This window comes from Gracilinanus agilis, chromosome 3, assembly GCF_016433145.1.
Source record: "Gracilinanus agilis isolate LMUSP501 chromosome 3, AgileGrace, whole genome shotgun sequence".
Classification (NCBI taxonomy): domain Eukaryota; kingdom Metazoa; phylum Chordata; class Mammalia; order Didelphimorphia; family Didelphidae; genus Gracilinanus; species Gracilinanus agilis.
In genome coordinates, this window is record NC_058132.1 from 419,763,940 (window position 1) to 419,784,710 (window position 20,771).

Below are 20,771 nucleotides of genomic sequence, written 5' to 3' on the forward strand. Positions count from 1 at the left end.
CTCTTCTTTCACCTTTCCAGTTTATATTACACAGACCTGTCATAGTAATCATCCTATTTAGTAAGGTTCTGAGCATGTTAATCTCTTTTCCCTCCTCATTAAATTCCAATGGCTCCCCATTACCTCCATGATCCTCAAAAATCTTCCATCTGGTCTCTTATAACCTGGCTTCCTTCTACCTTTCTTATACTTCATTTTTCTCTCTATGCTCTCTCTAATTCAACTTTACCGGCTGACTTGATTTTCCTTGATCATAACATTACATGTCTTGATTCTCTGCATTTGCACCAACTGTTCTCCATTTATGGAATGCTCTTCCTCTTATCTCTGTCTCTTAGGTTTTCTTACTTCCTTCAAACCTAGCTTCAGTCCCATCTTCTACAGAACACCTTTTCTCTTTTCCCATACTCTGCTACTAATGCCTTCTCCTTAAAATTACTGCCCATTTACTCTATCCAATACAAAAAACATTGTCGTAAATGTAGAAATCTCTAAAAAGTAAAAGTGACTGTCTCCATAAAAACTGCAGTCAGGGGGGCAGCTAGGTGGTTCAGTGGATAGAGAGCCAACCCAGGCCCTGGGTTCAAATCTGGCCCCAGGTACTTCCTAGATATGTGACATAGGGCAAGTCACTTAATTTCAATTGCCCAGTCCTTACTGCTCTTCTGCTCTGAAACCAATTAGTATTGATTCTAAAAAACAGAATATGAAAATTAAAAACAAACTTCAAGCAGAGGCTCAAAGGAAAAACTAATTTTTGACAGGATTACTTGAAGAAATGAAGAGGGATATATAAAAAGTTTTTAAAGGCTCTGAAGGAAAAACTGCAAGGAGAATGAATGACTTAGAAGGGAATTTTTATGTTGGAAAACTAGAAGACAAATAAAGATATCCCCATGAAGCAAAACAAATAATAGAAAACAATCAAAAGATCAAAAAATTGAAGAAAATTCTCTTGGATTCACCTACTGAACACTAAAGTTTTTCCAGATGTTCATTTTGATTGAATGAGTTTTTTTGTTTTTTGAAATGTTTTCCTATAAACAATACATGGGTAGGTAGCAAAGTAGATAGAGTTCTAGAGTCAGGAGGATCTGTGTTCAGATTTGGCCTAATATTTCTTAACTATGTGATCCTGGGCAAGTCACTTAACCTCTGTTGCCCAGCTCTTACTGCTTTTCTGCCTTAGGACAGAAAGTTAAGGTTTTTAAAAAATAAAATAAAATAAACAATACACATGAAGTTTTAATTTCCTTATTCTGATACTTTTTCATTTTCTTAGATTGTATAGTTCATTCACAGTTCTGAAAGTAAGGTTTTCATTTTTTCCATACTTTCCTGCATTGATTATATTTATTTTCTCTTATAGCATAGGTGTATTCCTTTATATTCATATGCCATAGCTTACTTAGCCATTCCCCAATTAAAGAGTATCTACTTGTTTTCTAATTCTTTATTATAAAAAATTCTGCCATAAATAAATAGCCAAGTGGTTTTTCACAATCTCTCCAACACTGAATATTGTCATTTTTACCCATCTATGGTATAAGAGGAAATTCTGAGTTAATTCTTATTCACATTTCTCTTATTTGTAATTTGGAGCATTCTCTCATGTTACTAATAGTTTATAGTTCTTTTTTTGAACAACTCTTTGTTCATACCCTTCATGTCTACAAGGGAAAGGCTTTTTAAGAATAGATTTGTCTATTTTATATACATATATATATATATACACACACATATAAAGAAATACACATAGATATATATTATAGGTATGAAAATATGTAACACTTAATTGTTTAGATCAGTGAGGGGCAAACTAGGGCAGGCAGGCCAGATGCGGTCCCCTGAAATGTTCTATCTGCCCAGCGACATTATTCCTAATCTGAAGAATACAGTGAGCTACCTTAGAAACAGACTGACAGATGAGCATTTCCTTTCCTTTGGCCCCACTTTAAAAAGTTTGCCTATCACTGGTTTAGATGGTTTGGATATCATACCCTTATATGAGAAATTTTCTAAAATCTTATTCCCATTCAACGACTTCAATTTTTATCCTAGGTGTATATTATTTTGTTTGTGTAGAAGCTTTTCAGTTTCATGTAATCAAAGTTATTTTTATCTTTTATTACTTCCTCTATCCCTTGTTGGCAAGGAATGCATTTCCTACCCAGAATGATACCAAACATTTCTCTTCATTTTTTCCCCAGTGGTCTGATCTTTAACATTAAGAACACATATCCTTTTAGAATATACAGGGGACAGCTGGGTGGCTCAGTGGATTGAAAGCCATGCCTACAGATGGGAGGTCTTAGGTTCAAATCTGACTTCAGACACTTCCTAGCTTTGTGACCCTGGGCAAGTCACTTAACCCCCATTGCTTAGCCCTTACCACTCTTCTGCCTTGAAACCAATTGATGGTTGGAAGATTCTGAGGTGGAATGTAAGGGTTTAAAAAAAAAAGTACAATGAAATATGTTTTAAGAATGTTTTTAAGCCTAAATAATTTAAGCCTAATCACCAGATTGCTTTTGTATTTGACTTTAAATTAAAACTAAATGCTGTTATCAACCTTGTTCCGAAAGGAAGCATAAAGGAATATATCTTTTTCCCTTCTTTGTTAGAGACGGAGGACTATGAAACTGGAACATTATATATCATTGAGATGTTCATTTTTTTCCATAATACTTTTGTCAATTTGTTGATCATTAGATAGTTATACCATATTTAAGAGTTTTTATAGTTAGAATGAGAGGCAGCATGAACTACTGGCCTTGGAACCAGGAAGATCTAAATTCAAGCTCTATTTCTAAAACATACTGGCTGTATATCCCTTGGTAAGTCATTTAGCCTGTTGGTGGTCTAGACCAGTGAGGGGCAAACTATTCCCCAGGGGTCAGATCCAGGCTGTAGTTTTCCCATCACTGCCTTAAGCAATTCCCTAATCACTAAACCCCACATCCAGATCTGGCCTGCCCTGAATAGTTTGCCCATCACTGGTCTAGACTACTCTCTAAAACAAAGTTGTAGAGAAGGTTCTTAGTTACAGTGGTAGAAGAAGTTTCTTCATCTAGGAGTTGTCTATATCATTAAAGTTACAGGTCCATTCCTCATCCTACTACTTCCAGCCTTCTTAGGTTAAGGTTAATGTACGGTCTCAAAACTATATTTTTGGCATCTTTTGTTTGTTTCCCCCATTCTATCATGCTTTCATTTTGGAAGCAAAAGAATTGAGGACATCTTCATAGTCTCCATTTCAGGAAAAAAATGTTTTGGGGGGTCAGTTAGTCATGTCCAACTCTTTGTGACCTCATTTGGGGTTTTCTCAGCAAAGATACTGGAATGATTTGCCATTTCCTTCTCTAACTTACATTACAGATGAGGAATCTGAGGCAGACAGAATTAAATGACATTCCTAGGGCCACATAGCTAATGTCTGAAACTAGATTTGAACTCAAGTCCTCCTGACTCCAGTGTCAGCACTCTTATCTACTATGCCACTTAGTTGCCTCATTTTTACGAATAGCAATTTCATTAATTGCAATGGCCAAAAAATCCATTTGTGGCCAACCGTTTAGTAATATCTCTATATTTGATTAGTCCTCTGACAACAGATTTAGTATTTTGCAGAACCACTATCATAAACTTTCCAGCTGGCAGAATCTATCTACTTAGCATTTATGAGATAATACCACTGTGAACTTTCTTTATCCATATACATAAAAATATAGTCATGGATCGTTATACATACAAGAAAGTAAAAATTCAAGATATATATTGATGTTATTAACTTGGAAAATAATTTTGAAGACATCTATGTTAAAATCAGAGAGATATATTGAGAGAAAAAAGTTAGACATGGGACTAAATTCTCCCAGTAGCAAGCAGTGGAATTGCCTACTGAGGAGTCTCTGAGTAGGAATTTTTAAGTGTTAAAACCACAAGCAGAATGGGTATTATGGGCAGGATGTCTCAAGAAGAAGAAGGGATTAGGGACTTGTTTATAAATCAGAGCCAGATGTTCATTTGCATACCAGCTGTTGCTAGGGAGGATTTTTGAATGCCTTAGCTCTCCTTCATTAGAATGTCTGGTTGGACCTTGTCTGGAATGAGTTGAAGTGGCCTTACACAGAAGGACTATCTAGAGTTCTGAAAGCCATGGACCTCTGGTGTTGGAATTAGCAGGGACTCCTGACAAACACACTCTGCATTATTTAAATTTAAACATCCAAAGTTATGCCATATTATATTTTAAGTATCCACAGTTAGCATTCCCCTTCTTCTACAATGTTATGTCCTCTCTTCAAATTTTATATTTATGCTTATTGAGTATATTTTCTTTTTGTTCTTGCAGGAAGGTGAAATTATGAAAACAAGAGGAAATGAAGAATTCTCAGAAGAGAGGTTTGATACGGCTATCACATATTATACCAGAGCAATTGAATTTCGGTAAGGAATAAATTGAAAGACATACATTTTATGATTTGGATAAATGATACAACATAAACTTTATATAAGGTCAAATGAGGATACAGGTCTGTCTAAATAAAATAAATCTCTACCACTTTGCTACTTCAGCAAGAGTAAGAATTAATAATATATGACATGCAGTATAGATGATTTTGAATACTACAACCAAGCAAACTTAAGCAACAACTTAAGCAAAATTGTGAAATAACTGAGATTTTATCTTTTGCCTCTTCAAGTAGTATTTGCATTTTAAAAGAATTATAAATTTTAAGACCAGCTTTTGGAGTTATACAGAGAAGTTCCTCTGTACCCAGGAAGAGGGGAAATGAAAATGTGGACTAGGTGAATCTGTAAGATGGTTGATTTCTGCTTTAGTTAAAAGGATCTAGGAGAGAGAGGGTGAGGAATAAGATACAACCTCTCTTAACTTTAGTTAATATTCACAAGTTTTAATCCTTCCTGAATTGTTTGGAAGTTAAAAATGCTATCAGTCAAACCATTCAAAATATTAAAGGATTTAATAATATAACAAATTGAAATTCTAAGAAATGTACTTGGAAAAATAGTCAGGAAAGAGATATTAGGAATTTCTCTTGAAGAGAAAAGCTGTTATAGAGGGTCTTTGAAATCCCAAACTTTAAAATTTATTTTGATGCAGTTTAAAAAAATATTAATTTAAAATAAATGAAAAAATTTAAATAAAAATCTTAAATTTTAAAAATTAAAAATAACTTATTAATTATCCTCCATACCTGTAAGGGTGAAAAAGAGGTTTTATGGGTTCAATATATTAAAGATGGTTGCCAAAGGACTGAACTATTACCAATTCTCAAATAAGAATAATCTCAAATAAAAATTGACTTTGATGGAAATTTATTTACATAAGAAGAGAGAGAGGAAGTATAGAGATAAGAATCTATCCAACTGATTAGTCCAGGTAGATCTTAACCCTCACCTGAGGGTTAATGGGCCTGACCCCTGGAGGTGAATGGAGCAAACTTCATTCACAGAGTCTATAAAAAGAAGTTTCTTAATAGAAGTTCAGGAAGATTCAGTCTTTAAACTCACCACATGGAACAATCTCGGTCACGAACCAGCAAAGCTCCCTCAGGTCCCCTTCACCAAACCAGAAGCAGCCTCATTCACTCAACTCCCTCTTTTATAGGGGTCACGTATGTGTCACTTCCAGTGCCTTCCCCTAGCCTGCGTGTCCAATCACAATAGATGCTTTCTCATAGAAAGTGTAGAGGGCGGTCCATTGATTCTGATTCGTTACTCACTCTAGCACACGTGGGTTAGGACCTCCCAGAATTAGAGGTGTTCTCACCTTTGGTGATTAAATCTAAAGATGGGCAGTTTAGACTTAATCTAATCATCACATACCTCAAACCTCTTCTCACTATAGTCCATCTTGTACATTGCCATCAAAGTATTTTTCTTCAAAAAAATTTTTTTTAATTTTTTAAATTTTTAAATTTTCACTAAAGAGCCAAACATTTTCATATACAAAATGGAGCTTGCAGTAGTCTTCATAAAAAAACTATTTAATTTTTGTCCAAAAAAATAGAGAAATGGAATAAAATGGTTATATCAACATTTCAACCAAAATGTATAAGAAATACTAATGTGTGACACACTTTTAGAAACCAAAAATTGGAAAAAAATTCATTTTTTAACAAATGCCTTTGAGAAAATTGGTTGTCATTTTGGTGGAAAAGGGATTTGCATTATGTCTTACACCATACACTTCATTGAATTTATCTGGGTATGAGAGTTAAATACTAAAAAAAAAAATCCTAGGAAAAAATGGAAGAAAATAAAAATGAAATATTTATCTTAATTATTTTCTATTGAAAATATAAGCACTAATCAGAGATTCAAGTTAAAACAACTTAAATTGGCAAAAACAATTAAAAGCAATAGAATTCGTTGCTCTAAGGTGGTAAAGAAATAATTTCATTTTTTTATTGTTAATGGAGAGCATTTTTGGTAATATGCAATAAAAATTACAAAATTAATTGTATTAATTATAAAGATAATGACAAGAAGCATATCATGATAAAAAGAGTACTGGTCTTGGCACAAAAAAAAAAAATTAGTTCACATCTTGTTTCTGACACATATTGGTTCTTTGAATGGGGCAAGTCATCTTTCTTCACAGTGTCCTAGACAACTCTCTAAGAATGTAATTAGTAGAGAAAGTGCATGCCTGTAATTGGCTAGAACGTTTATTTACTTGGTTTTTCTCAACACCAGTGAAATTATGGATCTACTTCTATTATTGTCCCTACTTCTATTATTGAACCAGAAATGTTGTTGGAAACACTGGTACTATGATCAAAAACATAAAAATTAGCTATCTGTTGAAAGGTTTTCATAACAACTTATTTATTATAGTTGTAAAAAATTGGAAATAGTATGTGTCTAACACTAGGCAAGTGGTTAAATTATGGTACATTAATGTAATGAAATACTATGATTTCAATTAAGACTGATCGTATGAAAAGCACAAAAAATCTGGAAAGACCAGCATGAAATAATGCAATACAAATTAAAAAATAAGCAGTAGAAAAATATGTACACAATAACTATAGTCATATGAGAAAAAGCAAATGAGAAGGAATGGACAAAATTCCTGTTGGTGAGTTGAAAGGAATGACTAAAATGGCATTAAAATGCTTCATTCATTGAAATTAATTAATTTATATGTTTATAGTTACTCAACAAGTTTAATTGTTTGTATTGTTGTTTAGTGGTTAGTTTCAGATAAAAACATTTTATTTAAAAAGAAGAAAAGAAAGGAAGGCAGGTGATTTACCTGTGTTTTCCCTTCTTCAGGTTAGGCCTCCTTATTTATTTCTAAAACACAGCAACCTGCATTAGAACCAGGTGGCTCTACAACCATGTAAAAACTATGTAAAAATAATGTTTCATGTTCTCACTAATACTCTGTTTGGAAGGGGGCTTATTACAAGATGAAACTTTTGAAACCAATATGCATTTATTTAAGTTACTGTAAGAAATTTAAAATTATCTTTAAACATTTTATCACTAAATTTAATTGCATATTGAATACTACTAATAGTGGCATCAGGGGAAAATATTTTTCTTTTAACAAATGCTTTTTATAGGTTTGCTGTATTCTGAAGTTTTATATTATATTATGGGGTCAATTATTTTCTCACAAGAACAACCACATCTCTAATGATGCTATCACAGTCAATGGAAAAATAGTATTTAATATGTATAAGTTCCCTTTTTAAACTTTTAATTTTTTCAGTAATTCTCTTATTATAACTGAATGGAAATAATAATGAAAACATGTAATGTGTTCTCGTAAAGTTGACTTTCTGTTAACAGAAATAGTATCTACACATTCATCAATCACAATTGAAAATCCCAATCTTCTTAGTTTGGTTTAAATAATGATCAAAGCTGATTTGGGAAAAAAGAAAATGTCATCAGCATATATGAAGCATTTGAAAGGTTTTATTACACATGTTATTGTGTGTTTGTTGTTTCTAGGTGTAATATACTTGACTAAAATGTATGTTTTTTTTCTTAAAGACCTGAAAATCACCTACTTTACAGTAACCGAGCTCTTTGTTTCCTTCGTACTGGTCAATTCAAGTAAGTATTCCCAGATGTTTGTTATGATCCCTGAAACAGTAACATATTTATGCTAAATCATATATAATGAACATGTAGAAAAATCTGCTTGAAAACTCAAATGTAGATATTTATGTAACTAAAATCTCTTCTATAAGCCAGAAAAGATTATTTGCTTTTTTGTTGTTGAATTGCTTTTTGCTAACTTTTTAAAACATAAGAAAATATTACTAAATATTAGAAGGTAAAAGAAAGCAAACAATTAATTTGTTTTAGGGAGTGGGTAACTAGAAGAAAGCAAGAAGTTTCAGCTAAAAAGAAAGGTAGCTCATGGGCGCTACTTGGGGAGACCAAGAAAAGAATCAGTGGCATTCATTTAATTGTACACTCAAACGCTCAACAAATACTGTTTCACAGGACATTATTAACCACCAGTGGGAAGGTACTAAGGATACAAAAAGAAAAATTAAGTCCCTGACTTCTTAGAAGTTACAGATTATGATAAAATACTAAAGCTTACAATTGTTGGAGGAATTGCAGTGACAGCTGTAGTACTAATCTTTGTCTGGTGGTTAATAAACTTAGTTGAAATGAAATGTGGAGAGAACCTCTCAACATGAGCATTGTTTTAAACAGAAAAATATCTTTGTTTAAAGAGAGAATATGTGTATATGGCAATTATTTGACTGATGTTTTTATGTTATGTTAAAGATCAAAAATCCTAATGATTTTCAGGGATGAAAGTATTGTTAATGAGTAAGAATACAGCAGACAATTTGTCTGAAACTTTTTGTGTGATACAATTTCCACTTCACAATAGATATTATAAAACAATTTTTTACTTTTTTTTTTTATTATTATTTTAAGGTGTGCACTTGGTGATGGAAAGAGGGCCACTATTCTGAAGTACAACTGGCCAAAGGTTAGTCTCTTCAGTATTGCTTCCTTTAGTAATTAAGCAAATTGTGCAAGATAACTTTATAAAAATTAAACCATTAAGTGTCTTACATATATATATACATATATACATATATGTACGTATGTATGCATTTGTGTATATATCACATTATAGTTTTGCTTTAATTAAGAGCTATTTAAATCACGTTTTATAATTGTTGATATTTTGTTTTACTTATATTTTGAAACGGTATAGTCTTTACAGATAGTGAGCTAAAACCTATAAAATACAAATTTTTGTTCTTCTTTGGTCACTATTTTAATAATATCTATTACTAATCTAGAAAAGAATAACTAATCTTTCCTATTCCCTTTGGTACTTTATGCAACTTGCTTGCACAGATTTAGTTTCCTTACACAAGAAGAGGTAGCATGTAGTAAACCAGTTTTGGAGTCAAGAAGACCTAGATTCAAGCCCCCAGCTCTAATGTACTGACTCTGCTACCTAGGGTGTTTCACTTCACATCTCGGTGCCCATAGTCAGTGTTGTAAGAATGTAAATTATTCAATGTGCATTGTTAGAAAATAGAACTGATTACTCTCTAGGAGTCCCCTACATTTTTAAAATTATAATTAGCAAAGTTAACAAAGTTAGTTCTATTTTTCTTCCTTATAACAGGGTTTTATGGTATGATTTAATGATTAATAAATGTTAAAAAATAAATTGATATATATTCAATTGGTACTGAGTAAATAATTATTATGATCAGATATATTTTAATCAGAGAATTTTTTTCTCCCAGAGTTTTGCGCTGAAAACTTTTAAAATTTAAAATAGATGATGTGTAATTCATTCTTTAAGTTTTACTCAGGTAAAAATTCATTATGAGCCTGATCTTGTGATTTGAAATTGATAAAGAAGTCCTACAAATTTATGGGGACATTGAACATTTTCTTTGTTGTTGTTGTTCTTTTCTCCCCTCAGTAGTTGCTATTGGGGGCTTGGTGTTTAAATGTATTTTTCTCTCACAGAATGGGAATAGTTATGTCATGAAAATTTATCACATCAGTACAGTCTTCAAGGTGAATGATAGGTTTATTGAGAGGTAGCCAGTCTCACAATAAATCTAGATTCTAGTCAGGATCAAGATCAGAGACCCTGAGCCTCAGGAGATAGCCCTTTTTTATACATAGAAATCTGATGACATAATTTTTCACATGGACAGATTGAGCAAGTGCTGAATAAGCCAGAAAGTGTAAAAAAAAATTGCTGTGGGTGGTAACTTTATATCTATTATTATTATTGACCTTTCCAAAAACTTTTCAGTAAAGAGTTAGGATCTAACGTCTTTTCTGCTGACAACTAGGAGCCAGAGGTTAGATGGATGACACTTAGTTAGATGGACTGACATTTGCACCTGAGATACAGTTGGACCTGATTGCAGCCCTCTATCTCCTATTTTATGATTTTGCAACAGGGTGTGGTAGGCTTGGTTGAAACTTTTGGGTTTCAGGCTTAAGGTCAAAATGCTTGTCAGCAAGATTTGATACTACCCTTAAACTGTATTTTTCTTAGCTAATGTTTATAATTCATATGAAGCAAACTATATTATCTGTGTTATAATCATAAAGGCTAATAATATTATAATCGTAAAAGGGGTAGGGGATTTCATAATTGCTGTTATGATATTTAGTTATAAGTTATTTATAAAGCACTTCCTACATGCATATTCTATGCTACATACCGTAAGAGAGCTACAAACTAATATAATTCATAGTAGGAGTTATCTTCCAATATGTCTATGTTGTAATTTTCAGCTCAACACTTTGTTATGAAAAGATGTTTCTTTCTGTATTAGGAATAACTTGTTCTGAAGAATAATCAAATCTAGTATTTGATTAAGCCATAGGATCTTAATAGGTTTTTTTTCATGACTAGGAAAATGAAAATAAGTACTACCATTGTGATGTCTACATATAACACTGATTATATTCTAGGAAGTTAGTTTCAATTTTCAAGGTAATGAAGAGGTTATATCCAACTCTCATTTAACTTAATTTCTAGTGGGGCTTGATTAAAAAAAAATGGAGCTAGAGAAGAAAAAACATTTTAAATAGTACATAAACTAGTACATTTGCTATTCTACTAAGGAAGGGTGTGCTTCAGACTAAACATCTAATAAAAAAAATATTAATATGCCCCTTGTCCTTCTATCTTGTTCCCCCCTTCCCCTTATAGACATTGGTCTTGAACTCTTCTCAGAGCAGGATGAGGGGAAGAGGGAAGGAAAGAGGAAGAGGAAAATATTAGCAGCCAGTCTCAACTCTCATCTAGTTCCACCTTGAGTCAGGCCAGCTGCCTGAGCCTATAGTAACAAATCAAGTGTTCTGACTTCTCATATCTATGTTATTACAAAGTACTGGAGACTTCATCTTGGAGAACTGCTTTGGAAAGAATATAATTTAACTATGGGATTTTCATCTTACTCATTGATTCTACTATATCTGTTTGCCCCATTAATTTATAAAATAATTTTGATATATCCTTGTCTATTTCCAAAATGATTTAAAGTATCTTAAATATATTACTTTTTTTTGATGCTTTAAGGATAAAACAAAACAAATAGAGACCATCTAAAGGAAGCAGGTTCATGAGGTGTAGATTGCACTGTTCAGGCAATTAATTTGTCAGCTAAAGGAAAAAGAGAAGACCTCTGAATGACTAATTTTTGCTTTTCTGATAAGAAAAGTCTAATGTCATTTTTTTAAAAATTAAAGAATATTGGAATGCCTGGTGCTTGAAAGTGTTGGATCCTTAATAGAAAATCCTACTTTGCTCTGATCTTTAAAGAGCTCTGTTAGAGAAGTCAAATCACCTGTCTATCTAAAGAACTTTTTCAGAGGACACCTTGGTAGCTGAGTGGATTGAGAGCCAGGCCTAGAGACCGGAGGTCCTAGGTTCAAATGCAGCCTCAGACACTTCCCAGCTGTGTGACCCTGGGCAAGTCACTTAACCCCCATTGCCCACCCTTACCATTCTTCCACCTAGGAGCCAATACACAGAAGTTAAGGGTTTAAAAAAATAAATTAATTTAAAAAAAGAAGAACTATTTCATGATGATATATAGTGAAGAGTTTTGCAACATTTTCACTATTGATTACTTACTTTGCTTAGAGAAAACAAATTAAAGCATGGTATTTTAGTCTGTAAATATTGAATGTGTATTCTGTATCAGTACACACATTAATTCTCTCAGTTGGCTTCAAATAAGTGTGGAAAAGAGTCTACTAATGGAATTTAAATATATCTAAATTTAAGGGTTTGCCTAAGATATCTGATTCCCCAAATAAATGTTCTTCCAGTTTAGCCCTAGAAGTATCCTTTTTCAGTCTTATCTGCAGGTAGAAGAGAAAAGATAATAAGATAGTAGTTTCACAAAATAAGTCCAGAAAAAGCAACAGCATTATCTAATAATAACAAAATCTGAGGAAATAATTGGAAAGAAAATCCTATCTCATTACAAATTACAAAAAAAAATTTAAATTTTAAAATGCTGGGGGCAAGCTGGGTGGCTCAGTGGATTGAGAGCCAGGCCTAGAGACAGAAGGTCCCAGATTCAAATCTGGCCTCAGACACTTCCCAGCTGTGTAACCCTGGGCAATTCACTTAACCCACATTGACTAGCACTTACCACCCTTCTGCCTTGGAATCAATGCACAGTATTGATTCTAAGATGGAAGGTAAGGGCTTAAAACTGTTTAATTAATTATAAAATACTTAAATTATGTGGGGACCAATCTCTCAAAGTACATGAAATAACATATAGATTTAATGACAAAATTCTTAAAGAAATAAAGAACAACTTTAAATAGGGGAAAGTATATTGGGTTCTCATTTCTGGAACATGCCAATATAATAAAAATTATAGTACAGTTACAGTTAATTTGCAGGTTTAATATTATGCTAATAAAATTATCAAACTAATCTTTACAGAACTCAAAAAAGAATCTAGAATATCAAACTTAAAAAGTAGAACAAGGTGGGAATGAAAAAGGGAATCACACTTTCACATCTCAAACTATTATAAAGCAGCAACCATCAAAACCATTTGATATTAGTTAATTAAAAACCAGAGAATTAAATCTGTAGAACAAACTAGATAAGGGAGCATCAAAAACAATGGAAATCTGTAACCCAGTGTTAGATAAATCTCAAAAGAATTCCCCATTGGATAAAACTGCTAGGAAAATTAGAAAGCAGTCTGGTAGAAATTAAGCCTCAAGAGTGGATATGTTGTTTTACAATTAATGATGATGCTATAAAAAGTTACAGAAGAGAATCAGATCACATACCTTTTTGGCTATGGTTAGACAGTGTATTCTTAACTACAGAGTCATCAGGCAATTACAAAAGGTAGAACAGATAATTTTAATTGCATTAAAAGCTTCAATGTAGATAAAGTTAATTCACTTAGGAATTAAGAAGAAAATAAGTTGAATGGGGAAAAAATCTTTGTATCAAATTTCTCAAATAAGGATTTAGCATAAAAGAAATAGAGACTACATATGTATGCATGTATCTAAACACACATATGCATATGCATATACAACAGCAATTCCTTAATAGATAAGTGGTCAAAAAGTATGAATTAACAGTTGCCAAAAGAAGAATTGCAAACTATTAAGTACATGAAAGTCTTCTCCAAATCACTAATACAAATTTTCAAATGAATATCAAAATAATACTGAAGTTTCATTTCACACCTACAAATTGACAGTGATGAAAAAAAGATGGACATATTCAATGCTGGAGGTATTGTGGGAAGGTAGGTCCACCAGTAACTTTGTGGAGCTGTGAATCACTTTAGCTGTTTTGGAAAACAATTTGGAATTATGTAAATAAAATAACTAAAATAATCATTTCCTTTTATCCAGAGATTCCATTATTAGGCATATACTTCAGAAGGTAATTGATAAGAAAAAATCCCTCTATGCAAGGAAGAAAAAAGATGTATCTGTGCACTTTTTATACTAGCAAAAAAAAAAAGGAAACAAAATGAGTTACCCATCAATCAGGAAATGGCTAAACAAATTTTGGTACATTTATTTAATGGAACATTTCTGTATTGTAAGAAATGACATCATAAAGTCAAACAAAAAGAAAGTCCAATCTGGTCCATATGAAGAATGATTAGCACACAGAGGTAGCTTTATCAAACTTACAACTCAAAAGGGGAGGAGAAGAGATGTTAGCAGAGATTGTCCTATATGGCCTGCCTCTATGCTAGCAGTGAGCAGCAGTAAATCTGGGGTAGGAGGAAGCGGAAATGATATCTGTGCTCTGATTGAAGTGTATATATAGTTTGAAGCAAAGGGCCAGTATAAGACAAACAGAAGACTGCCCTTTTATCTATAGGACTGGCCAGGCGAGTATATATCCTTAATAAACAATGAGGGTCAGGGACAGGGAAGTAGGAGACAACTCTAATTCCAGGAAGAGGCTGAAAAGGATTAATACTTAGTCTTTGAGTTTATTAGCCTTGTAATACTTAGAATACATCATGGAGAGCTAGGGTCAAACTGGTTTTCACTGGTCAGCACTTAGCAGGATCTGATGAAATAAAGTATGTGAAACAATACACTACAATACAATAATGCATCTTAAGTAAAATGCAATGGAGAGAAACCAGAAGCTTTCATAATAAATACAGGCATAAATCAAAAATTTGCCTCTTTTTCCCACTATTATTTGATGTCTTGCTAGAAATGCCTCTGGTAACAATAAAGGAAGAGAAAGAAATTAAAACAGTAAAGAAGAGATATGGATTTCTCTTTTTGCAGAGGGTTTTCTTTGAAAGTCTAGAAACTGAGATAATTCTGAAGCATTGCAGGCTGCTAAATAATTCCACAAAATCTGTTATAATAACAATCTAAGAGGCAGTAATAGAAAGGGAATTCCTTTTCAAACTATTTCAAAATAGCTTACTTACAACATGCAAAAAAAATCTAGAAGTCCGTATACCAAAATTATACATTTATAGATTATTTGCAAAATGTTCTTTAAAGAAATAAAGAGTAACATATAACTGAAGGAATATTGTGCTAGAGATAGGGCTATGTCAATACAATGAATATTTTAATACTTCGAAAATCTCAGTTTTTGTGTTATCACGTTACTAAAGGAATATTTGACAGAGGCTTGACAAAATTATGACATTGAATTGGAGGAGTAAATTATCTAGAATTTCAATCTACAAGCATTTATTAAGGGCTTACTATGTTTCAAATTTGTGTCAAACACCAGGGATGCAAAGAAAGGCAAAAACAGTACTGCTTTCAAGGAACCATTATTTTTTTTATTTTTGTCCCTTTTTTAATTTAGAATATTTTCCCATGGTTACATGATTCATTCTCTGCCCCCCCCACCTAGTCTTTTCTTCCTCCTCCTGAATCCAATGTTAAAAGGGAAATAAAGTAACCCTAAAAGATGTTAGATAACTAGCTAGTAAGAGTGTATATGACTAGTTGGGTTATCCTCCCTTCTAAGGGGTTAGTCCCTGAGATGAAACTGAGAACAGTTTATTTAGATAGAGACACCTATGGGGTAAAGTTTTGGCTTTTTGCCAGGACTTAGCAAAATGCCTGGCACCCTTTGGTGTCCTTTCTGATACAGGTCCTTTCAGGGGAGCAGCAATATCACAATATTGGACAGCTTTGGGTTTGACATTATCAAAGCCTGTTTGGAACTGCTCCCCCATAAGACCCCTCTACACCCATAACCTCCCTTTTATATCTCTAAATTTTATCTGACTGCGTTGGTATATAAACTCAGGAGAAGATTTAATAAACTAGTAATCAGGGAAGGATTGGGAAAGAGGGAAAAGGAGTGTCCTAAGTTAACAAATACAGAGACAGATGAAGACTCCTTTTGGCTTTTGGCAAAAGCTAAATACCTAGCTTCCTCAGCTCCTCTTCTTGACTATGCTGCTAATCTAAGCTATTAATGAATGATCACAAAAGTCTTTAGATATAGCTAGCACTGAGAAAAGTTTCTTCTTTCTCAAGACTGGCCCAGTCTGTCCTCCAGGATAAATCCTCTCATATAGCTGATGAGTTCTGCCAGTCTACCCAGAGTTGTTACCACAGAGATTCAGAGGTTCAATCCACAAATTGAAGGCAAGAATGAGGTAGGGAAATCCTCCGGGAAAGGTGAGGTTTACATCCCCTAAGGGAAACCAAGCTACCTCTGGTTCAGGGCTGAGAAACTAATTCCCTCCAGAGACAATACTTCCCACAGTCCTTTGCTCTCCTCTTTCCAACTACATTGGCTCTCAGTCTTGTCTCATTCCAGCATTCTGTTTCAAACTCTGCGAAATCTTTCTCTCTTACCAACAAGCAGTTCCCACTGGGTTATAACCATGTATCATTGTTCAAAACCTATTTCCAGAAGAATAACTTGTGCAGGTTAAGATGGCAGCAGAGTAAAAGGCAGGTACTTGACCGCTCCTAACCCATGCATATGGGACTCCTCAAGAAGACATAAAAACAAATCCACACGAACAAAGGGACCCCACAACAGGGCGCAGCATTGAAGGTACGTGGAATAGGGGCACTTCCATGATAAAAAGGGGTAAAACAGCTCTCACTAAAATACGAGCTGAGCAACCCCCTCCCCCCCACACCACCTACAGTGCCAAAGCCAGCGTACAAGAGCTAGAGTGAGTTTGGGGCACCCAGTAAGTCATTGGCAGCTCGAGGGCCTGTTCCTGAGAGCAGCAAGACTTAAGATCCCAAGAGGCTAAAGAACATGCGGACTTTGAACACAGACCCTGAGCGCAGGCATGGTCACAGCAGCAGAAGCGGATTCTGAGCGCAGGCACGGACCGTGTGTGGGGACCCAGAGCAGAGGGGTACACGACTGGGGAAGCAGTGTCCTGAGACTGTTAAAGGAGCTTTGGGCAGAGGAACAAGCAAGGGGACCACCAGGAGGCTTAACCCTAAGAACAACTAGACCTGAGACCTCAGGAGCCCAAAGAGAGCAGACAGACCCTGTACATGAGGATAAAGCTGAGAGGGTGCTGGGCTTACAATGGCAAGCCAGAGACAAGAACCCCAGAAGAGAAAGATCAAGAAGAAATCTTTAACACTCGACAACTTTTACACAGAAAAAATCCAGACAACAGAGCAAACAGCAAAGGAGAACAAACAAGTAATCATATCCAAACCTTCCCCAAAAAATGAAAACTGGTCACAAGCTATTGAAGAGTTCAAATCTGAGATTATGAGAAAGATGGAAGGGATGTGGCAAGAAAATAACAGTTTAAAAGGCAGAATTTTGCAATCAGAAAGTGAGTCTTAGAAATCAAATTAATTGATAAGCAAATTGAAGACCAGAAATGACCAGCTGGAAGTCTTGAAGAACCAAACAGACAAGATTCAAAAAGAAAATCAAAGGATTATAGCCAAAAACCAGTCTCTAAAGCAGGGGTCATCAATCTTTTTGGCTGTGAGAGCCATAAACGCCACATTTTTTAAAATGTAATTTCATGAGAGCTGTACAGTGCTAACAGTATGCGCTCCTGTAACAGCTGAAAAAAAATTGACTTTATAGCTCCTGCAAAAAGAGCCCTATCTGGCCCTCAAAAGAGCCAGATATGGCTCAAGAGCCATACGTTGCCGACCCCTGCTCTAAAGGCTAGAACTGGGCAATTAGAAAAAGATGCCTCCAAATCAAAAGAATCAATAAGCAAATTGGAAACCAAAATCAAACACCTGGAAAACAGGATAGACCAAATCGAAAAGAAAAAAGAATATAGCAGAAAACCAGGCTCTAAAGACAAGATTTGGGCAAGTAGAAGCCAATGATTTCTCAAGACAACAAGAACAAATAAAGCAAAGTCAAAAGACTGATAAAATAGAAGGAAACATGAAATAACTCACCGAGAAATTGACAGATCAAGAAAACAGGTCTAGAAGAGATAATTTGAGAATCATTGGTCTTCCTGAAAAAATAGAAATTTGGACTTCATACTAAAGGAAATTATTCAGCAAAATTGCCCTGAAGTTCTACAACAAGAGGGCAATATAGACATTGAAAGGATCCATAGATTGCCCTCTACACTAAACCCTGAAAAGACAACCCCCAGGAATATAATAGCCAAATTCAAGAGCTTCCAAGTAAAAGAAAAAATTTTACAAGAAGCCAGAAAGAGACAATTCAGATATCAAGGAGCACCAATCAGGATCACACTGGATCTGGCAGCCTCCACACTAAAAGACCACAAGGCTTGGAATATGATATTCAGAAAGGCAAGAGAACTGGGTCTACAACCAAGGATCACCAACCCATCAAAACTGACTATATACTTGCAGGGTAAAGTATGGGCATTCAACAAGATAGAAGATTTCCAAGTATTTGCACAGAAAAGACCAAGACTAAATGGAAAGTTCGATATCCAACCACAAAAACCAAGAGAAACACGAAAAGGTAAATAAGAAACAGAGGGGAAAGAAAGAAAACTTATTTTTATATTTGCCTCTTTAAGGGCTTCAATATGATCTAATTATTGGTATTCCTATGTGGAGAAATGTTAATTCTCTGTAGTGAACTCTATTCACTATTATAGTATCCACTATTAGAATAATTAGAAGAATTATTCACAGGGAGAGGTTGGAGTACTAAGTGGTCTAAGATGATAAGGGGGTGGGTGGGAAAGAGGGGGTGAATAGTAGGGGACACCAAGAGAAACTTGAATGAATAAGAAAAATAGGATATTCTGTTACACACAAAGAGGGCATGGAAAAGGGAGGGGATGAATACTATTATAAGAAGGAGAGGAAGAGAACATTAAGAGGTAATATTTAAACCTTACTCTCAGTGGAATTAACCCTGAGAGGAAAGAGTAGCTATAGCCATTGAGATATAAAACTCTATCTAACCCTATTGAGAAAGTCAGAAGGGATAAACCCAGGGGAGTGGGGAGGTCAAAAAAGGGAGGGGAGAAGAAGGGAGAGGGAATTCATTAGGACTTAAAAATAAAAAGGGGAATAACAAGGGAGGGGGTAGAAAGAGTAGTAAATCAAGGGAGGGGACAAGGGTTACTGGTTTAAAACAAATCACTGGTTTAAAAGGAAATAGCCTAAGAAGAAGGGGTAGAACTAAGAGAGGATACCAAAATGTTGGGGAATACACAACTGATAATTATAACTCTGAATGTGAATAGGATGATTGATTATACTAAATTAAAAAGCTTTTATACAAACAAAAACAATGTAGCCTAAATCAGAAGGGAAACAACAAATTGGGAAAAAATCTTTATAACAAAAAACTCTGACAGAGATCTAATTACTCAAATATACAAGGAGTTAATTCAGTTGTATAAAAAAATCAAGCCATTCCCCAATCGATAAATGGGCTCATATTTCTGATAAATGTCCTGATGACCAAAATATTTAGGCAAGTAACAGAAATATATAAGACCAGTAAATATACTTTTCCTCAATAGAAAAATGGTAAAAGTATATGAACAAATAGTTTCTGAAAGTTGCAAAGCACCATATGAAAGAATACTTCAAATTACTGATAGTAATAAAAATGAAAATGAGAACCCTGAGGTTTCATCCTCATGTTTGACAAAATTGGCAAAAATTACAAATTGGCAGAAATTGTCAATGTCATAGGGATTTTAGAAAGTCAGAAACAGAAAAATATTGTTGATGAGCTGTGAATTGGTACTAGAAAACAATTTTAATTTTTTTGATTGATAAATGTTCATACCCTTTTACCCAGAGGTTCTACTGCTTGGCATATACTCAAATGAGGACAAAGAGAATCTCCAGATACCCCAAAATATTTTGTGGTATAGAAGAACTAGAAATAAAGTAGATGTCCTTCAAGAAGAGAATAAACAAATTGTGGTATATATCATATATGTAACATTACTGTTGTGAAAAACAACAAACATGAATACAAAGAAGTTTGAAAGATTTATTTGAACTAATTAAAGGTAAAACAAGGCTAGGAAAACAATTCACATATTAACATAGCAGTCTAAATGAAAAGAACAACTACCAGAAATGAAAAACATTGCAAAATTGTAAAAACAATTTTGACCTAAAAGATGAGGAGACCGTACTTCCCCCCTAACCCCTCTCTCCCCCACTGCTCCTTTGCAAAGCTGGGGATAAATGAGAGTGAAATACCACGTGTAACTTTTGACTTTTGATGTTTTGAATATTTTTGATAAAAGAAAAAAATTTTTAATTCTTTGATATACAGGATGCCTCCAGGAAAAATAGGAAGGAGGAAAAAGGGAAATATAGACAGTATAGAAATTTTAAAAAATTATTAAAATCAATATATTTTTAAAAGATAGTTCACAAACTACAAAATGTAAGTAACATAGAAAAGAACTTCCTATTTACTATTTATTGATGAAAAAACCTGAAAGACCGTATGACAGGAATTGGATTTAGTTCAGTATCTTATACCACAATGTACTCAGAAAATATGTGACCTGGGCAGCTGGATGGCACAACAGATAGAGTGCCAGGCCTTGAGTTGGGAGGACTTGGATTCAAATGTGGCCTGAGACCCTTACTAGGTATGTGTGACTTTGGGGAAGTCATTTAACCCCAGTTGCCTTACCTGTACTGCTCCTCTGCTTTGGAGTTGATACTTGGTATCATTCTAAAACAAAAGATAAGAGTTTAAAAAAAAAAGAAAATGAAAAGAAAAAATATGTAACCCAAATATATTTTTAAAATTTTTATTTAGAATATTTTTCCATGATTAC

At 34.0% G+C, this 20,771-nt stretch overlaps 1 protein-coding gene across 1 annotated transcript in view; it reads left to right on the forward strand.

The window, feature by feature from the left end:
* The window catches only part of TTC3 (tetratricopeptide repeat domain 3), a 169,419-nt gene that overhangs the window by 26,079 nt on the left and 122,569 nt on the right, over positions 1 to 20,771 (forward strand). Inside the window, exons 3-5 of the mRNA XM_044670285.1 lie at positions 4,355 to 4,449; positions 8,038 to 8,100; positions 8,947 to 9,001. Of these exons, the coding sequence (XP_044526220.1) occupies positions 4,355 to 4,449; positions 8,038 to 8,100; positions 8,947 to 9,001 (213 nt within the window). The remainder of the gene's footprint in view (positions 1 to 4,354; positions 4,450 to 8,037; positions 8,101 to 8,946; positions 9,002 to 20,771) is intronic.